Source organism: Octopus bimaculoides, chromosome 1 (assembly GCF_046866305.1).
Source record: "Octopus bimaculoides isolate indiv1 chromosome 1, ASM4686630v1, whole genome shotgun sequence".
NCBI lineage: Eukaryota > Metazoa > Mollusca > Cephalopoda > Octopoda > Octopodidae > Octopus > Octopus bimaculoides.
The window spans coordinates 131,420,869-131,427,003 of record NC_142928.1 but is presented as its reverse complement, the minus strand read 5'-3'; the positions used below and the strand labels follow the sequence as shown (position 1 = coordinate 131,427,003).

The window sequence follows — 6,135 nt, the reverse complement described above, 5'->3', positions numbered from 1 at the left end:
GGATCTTCGGATGCTTGGTCTCACTGAGGAAATGACAAAGGACCAGGAGATGTGGTGATTTGTTGTTCTTAATAAAACATGTCAAGTTAAGTAAAATCAGTCTTCCACACATACAGGCTTGTCCTTTCAGGTGCTGGTGTCACTTAAAAAGCACCTGTACTGGTGCTGTGTTAACACACCCATGCTAGTGGCATGTAAAAAGGATCCAGCACACTGTTAAGTGGTTAGCATTAGGAAGGGTATCCATCTGTAGAAACCATGCCAAAACAGACAGCTGGTGTCTGGACAGCTCCCTGCTAAACCATCCAACCCATGTCAATATGGAAAGCAGATGTCACTTGATGATGATGATGATGATATAGATGACAAACAAAACTAAATAACACTTATTTATTCAAAAATAGTGGAAAGAAATTCCAGACACACATAAATGACGATGCTATATCTTGCTACAAAGATGATCATGGATTGTTTTTATCTTCCATATCTCCTTAGATTTTATAACTAAAAGTTTTAATAAAAGAAAGGTGGAATTTTGGTTTAAGTACCCCATATAATAACTCTTCTAATTTGTTTGGAATTTTCAGAAAACTTTTGCAAATTTGTGTGATTTATGGGCGATTTAGCTGTTCTTAGTACATCTGACAACCACTGAAACCTTTCTTGTTTCTTTGTCAATCTAACATGTATTGATGCTATTCAATATTTTTCTCCCCATAAACACATTTAATGGAATGATGATGCACCCAATGGTAGTCCATCGCTGGGATTTAAGTAAAAAATTCAGACTGTCCATATTTTAAATGAATTTTAAGAAAAAATTCCAAAAATAGTGGAACTTTTAGGATTTATAGGGGGGAATAAAAAAGTTTTAAGGAAAAGATTTTTTACATAATCATATGAATTCCCATGTGTAGAACACAAATTTTCAAAAATGTTTTGAAAATTCCAAAAAATAGAAAAGTTACAAGAGATTATATGGGCTGCTTAAACCAGAATTCCACCAAAAGAAATATCCATTCTATACATGATGGCAGTTGTGTCAGTACAATATAAACTTAGAATGTTACAAAGGAAATCCTTTGTTGGTAGTTTCTGCATAGGAATGTAATAAGCTGAAACCTTCTAGCAGTATTTAACTTGCACAAAACAATAAATGTAAAGTAGCCTTGACTAATTAAAGTTGTTTTATCAAATTAAGAAAGTAGTTGGCAGTTGAGGAAGACTTAGTTCTACAAAAACAGCATATGAATCAGTGAAATCAAGATCTTTGTATACTTTAAATATCTTCAGACTCTTTAGGAATCTTAGGGTCTCAAGCAGCAGATTATGCTGAAAGAAGGTATTTAAAATATTTCACTTCATGAGAATTAGAGCCTGCTTTCTTTCAAAATTTTCTAAAGAATTTCAATTGTTGAAACGAATATGTTTTATAGACTGAGATTTCTAAATATATTTAATATAACTATTCTAATGATGGATGTAGCAATGAAAAAAAAGTGAGGGCTTAAAGCCATGTCTGTTAAATGTTAATTATTTACATCTGTTCAGTTTCTTTTGTAACCCATATGACAGTTACAATCAATCAAATAATCGTCGAAATGATTTGAGGTAATATAATTCTCCATTTTCAAAATCTCGATGCTGTTCAATGCCATAGTAATACCACTGGCATATTGTTGAGTCCCACTACAAGATAGAACAAAGATTTTTCAAGTTTTAGTAAATCAACTATATACTTGAGACATATCCAAAAACATATATGCATTACATTTTTTCATCAATAAAAAAAGAATTTGCATTTGGATTTAATGATTTATTTCAAAGAAATATCTGAAATATAAGTTGCCACAGGTTGTACTACAATTTTCCTCCTTTCTATTTCTCAACTCCACTGGCAACCTTTTTCCTTTCCATCTTTTATTTTTGTAAGAGGGAGGGAGAAAGAAAGACTTTCAAGAAATAGGGTGTTATGAAAAATTACTTAATATTAAAATAATGGAAATAGGGTTTAACCCTTTTGTTACCATATTTCTGTTAAAATACATTACCTTTATTTGAATGAATTTTTAAAATAATGAAGTGTTTAGTAAAACAATGTTGCCATTATCAAGGCTGTGTTTAGAACATAAATTAACATGGAATTTTGATGGAAAGTTTTAATTTAGATAACTTTAAAATGCAATTTGTATCATAGAAACAAGAGTGGTTTTGGGCAGGTTGGTATCAAAAGGGTTGACATGACAAAGCATTATTCTGGTGCTAACTTGACTTAGAGACTGTCAAAGTAGTCAAAACTGTCAACTGCAGTGAAGTTAGCTGGGTGAAAGACCACACCAAGCATGGTTGCCAAAAGACAGGATTGGGTTTCAAGTCGATTGAAATTTAACCATCATCTTACAGCAGACAAGGTATCTGTAATTCATACACCTAGAAAGCAAATCACTTAAGTCAAATGCAAAGGAAATAAATTTTTACTCACTGAGGTGGTTACTATTGTGTTTTTCGTGGGATGCCATGAGACATCTCGTACACATGTGCTGTGACAATTGGACAGTTTGGTCACAATTTCTCCAGTAAGAACATCATAAACTGAAAATATTAAAATTAGTTTTATTGAAAGATACAGAAATAAATTTTTTATTCTCAAACGTATGATGATGCTAATAAAATAGCATGAACAGGATAAATTATCCATATATTGCAGAAAAATACGTTACTGGCCAGCCATAAATTATCCATACATTGCAGAAAAATACGTTACCAGCCAGCCATGGCTGGCTGATAACGTATTTTTCTGCAATGTATGGATAATTTATCCTGTTCGCTCTATTTTATTAGCATTATCATGCGTTTGAGAATAAAAAATTTATTCCTGTATCTCTCAATACATCTCAACGCTTCTACAAACAAACTTTGTTTACTGTCCAACCCATGCTTGCATGGAAAGCAGACGTTAAACGATGACGATGATGATGATGATGATGATGATGATGATATATATATATATTTATATGTATGTATGTATGTATGTGTGTGTATGTATACCAGTCTATCACAGGGTTATTCATTTACAGCTGAGTGGACTGGAGCAGTGTGAAACAAAGTGTTTTGTTCAAGAACACAATGCATCACCTGATCCATGAATCAAAACCATGATCTTGCAATCATGGGTGCAACATCATAATCACTAGGCCATGTACCTTCACTTCCTCTAAACCAAACCAATAAAAGATTTTTTTTTAAAAAGTGATACATCTTTCAGAGCCTCTTCTTTACAAAAGTCTTCTTTTAAGACAAAAAGTCTTTGATTATCATTGTTGTTATGTACAAGAGACTAGACATAAAACATCGTAATGTCGGTTATATCTTGACATGGTAATGCCCAGAGATGTAGTTGAATGAGTAGACTAAACATCTGTGCAACCAGCCTAGAAGAGGAATACTGTCTTAACACTTACAACTTATTTTCTTACCACAGCTCACTATGGTTCTGTGGAAGTGATGTAAACTAAACTGGTTTTCATTTTAAAGTGGAAACTGGATGATTATAAAGAAAGATGAAATTTCAGAGAAAAATTAAATTGAAAAATAAATGAAGGAAAAGTATGTACTTACTACATGCATTTCCTGTTGCACATCCAGAATAAATGTACCTCTGACCCGTAGTGAAGCGTGGAGAGAATTTGCAACGAATCAATGTGTGCAAAACAGTATGCCCACGGTAAGTCATAACTGATACATCTCCAGTTAGAGGCTTTCGTAATTTCACTGAAACAAAGTTGAAAAATTTTGTATACTTTTAACAGTTTCAAAATTCTGTACATCAAGAAGAGTGTTTTATGGATGTACTTACTTTCCTGAGATATAGGCCGCCAACGATAATCCCACCTTTGGAAACTGATAGCTGCTTCAGTAGCCTGAAAAGAAGAAAACTGGATATTTGTAATTTCTTACAAAGATATGTAGTCTTAGAAAAACAGGGAATGGAATTTTGTGATGTTCAACCATTTCTTAAGAACATTAGAAATTAAAGTGATATGGAATGGTTCCAATCAGAAATTTAAAGCAAGCTGTTGATTTGGCTTGCCAGGAGCATTTCGAAATTCTTCAGTATTCAAAATATGGGAATGATCAACTGAGTTTCTTCAACAGTACCAAAAGACTCCTAATACACACAGCCTTTACTATACACTCACTACATATGTCAAAGAAATATTCATGAATAACACTGACTTATAACTCTCTAAAGTCATTTCAAATACAATTTCTGGTGAACTTCATAGTGATCATACATGTATAATATTGAGAAAAGAACATTCAAAATGCTAGGCTTAAACCTTAGATCTATAGTGATGTCAGGGTTATCCATTTTTGGTGGTAACGTTGGCTTAATGACTCACTATAATTTAGTCAGTATAAGAGAAAAGGAAGTCACTGTTTCTGTTCATAACAACAAGAGGATAGAATTCATGAGACACTTGTAATAAGTCATAACTTTTATTACTGGAGGTAATACGTTCATATACAAGGTTAATAGAAGGAAGCTTATAACATTACATGAATATGTTCTGTTTACAGTCACATTTCCAAGTTAGAAAAGTGAATGAGTGCACATGAAGTACGGCAGCTCTATCCAGTACATGTTGAAGAACCAAAAGGGTCTGAATGGCGTGAATTTAGAATTTCTTTCCTTTATATAGGGATGGACTGGAAGTCCCTGACTTCCCTGTAAAACTGGAAGCTTCCTGAAGAATCTTGAACATTCTAGAAGCTTGAGGGAGATTACTCTCGTTACATCCCTTTTCCATTTTGCTTGTTGTCATAACCACTAGGGATCACTACAGATCAATTGCTGACTCTCCACAGAGCTCAGCTGTGACCCATATTTGGAATAGTGTTGCTGCAGCACACTCAAACATCCTAGACTGCAGGCTCTACAGTTGATTTGCAAAGATTCATTTAACAATATGCAAAACAGGTCTACAATGCTTTTGTCAATCTCTTCTGCCATTTTTTAACTTTTTTTGTCCTAAATAATTTTGAAGAATAATGCTTCTAGCATTTTGAACTATGCTTTTCTACCCAGCTCTACAACGTCTCTACCCACTTTCTCATGCATGTATCAAGCCACAGGAATTTGAGCTGAACACCAAACAAATCCACTAGAAGATCTGTATCTCTTAATGGATATCATAACTCCTTCTCTAATTACATAAAAAAAATGTAGAAAGATAGTTTTTTACCTATTATATCCAAACTATCAGGAAAGGAAGAGTTACACTAATATATATATATATATTTGCAAATGGTTTTAGAAAAGTGATTTTTCCAGTGAGTTGAGCTGGTTTTGTGGTTTCACTAAAACAAATTTCAGAAATTGTATAAATTGAAAACTTGAAAAGATTCTGTGCATGAAAAAGTGTTTTAAAAGTATGCTTACGTTCTTCAGAAATAGGCTGCCAATGGTAATCCTGAACTTTAGTTTTTATATTATCATTTTTAGAAACTGATGACGATGATGGTGGTGATGATGGTGATGATGATGATGATAATGATAATGATGATTATAAAAATCCAAACATCTACCAGAGAACTTGACAATCAGCTTCAGGAATGAATCACAGATCAGAAATGAAATTACCTTGATACCCTCTTCTGTAGAAAATTTTCGTATGTCCCACAGTTTTATTGTCTGGTCTTTAGAATTGGATATCAAGTACCGTGAATCACCCTAAAAAAATAAAATTTTCTAGTTTTAATTTTTTCATTCAAAATAATTACCATAATTATGTCCAGTTCAATTACATATAGTAACATAACAAATAATATCTTTTATCTTTTATTTGTTTCAGTTGTTAGGCTGTGGCCTTGCTGGGGCACTGCCTTGAAGGGCTTAGTTGAACAAATCAACCCCAGTACTTATTTTTAAGACTGGTGCTTTTTCAATCAGTCTTCTTTTGCCAAACAGCTAAGTTGAGGAGACATAAACAAACCAACACCAATTGTAAAGCAGTAGTGTGGGGATAAACACACACACACACACATATGATGGGCTTCTTTCAGTTTTTTCTACTAAATCTGCTCATAAGAGCTTTGGTCAACCTAGAGCTATAGTGAAAGACATCCAAGATG

The 6,135-nt window shown here is 33.3% G+C and overlaps 1 protein-coding gene across 2 annotated transcripts in view; it reads right to left on the bottom strand.

Annotated features, from left to right (window-relative positions):
* Positions 1 to 376: 376 nt before the first annotated feature.
* The window catches only part of LOC106867719 (DDB1- and CUL4-associated factor 11), a 43,349-nt gene continuing 37,590 nt past the window's right edge, over positions 377 to 6,135 (bottom strand). For both annotated transcript variants that reach the window (XM_014912681.3, XM_014912680.3), the window contains exons 13-17: positions 5,645 to 5,734; positions 3,857 to 3,920; positions 3,619 to 3,771; positions 2,483 to 2,592; positions 377 to 1,689 (exon numbers count right to left, since the gene is read on the bottom strand). In XM_014912681.3, coding sequence (XP_014768167.1) covers positions 1,582 to 1,689; positions 2,483 to 2,592; positions 3,619 to 3,771; positions 3,857 to 3,920; positions 5,645 to 5,734 — 525 coding nt within the window. In that variant the 3' untranslated portion in view covers positions 377 to 1,581. The remainder of the gene's footprint in view (positions 1,690 to 2,482; positions 2,593 to 3,618; positions 3,772 to 3,856; positions 3,921 to 5,644; positions 5,735 to 6,135) is intronic.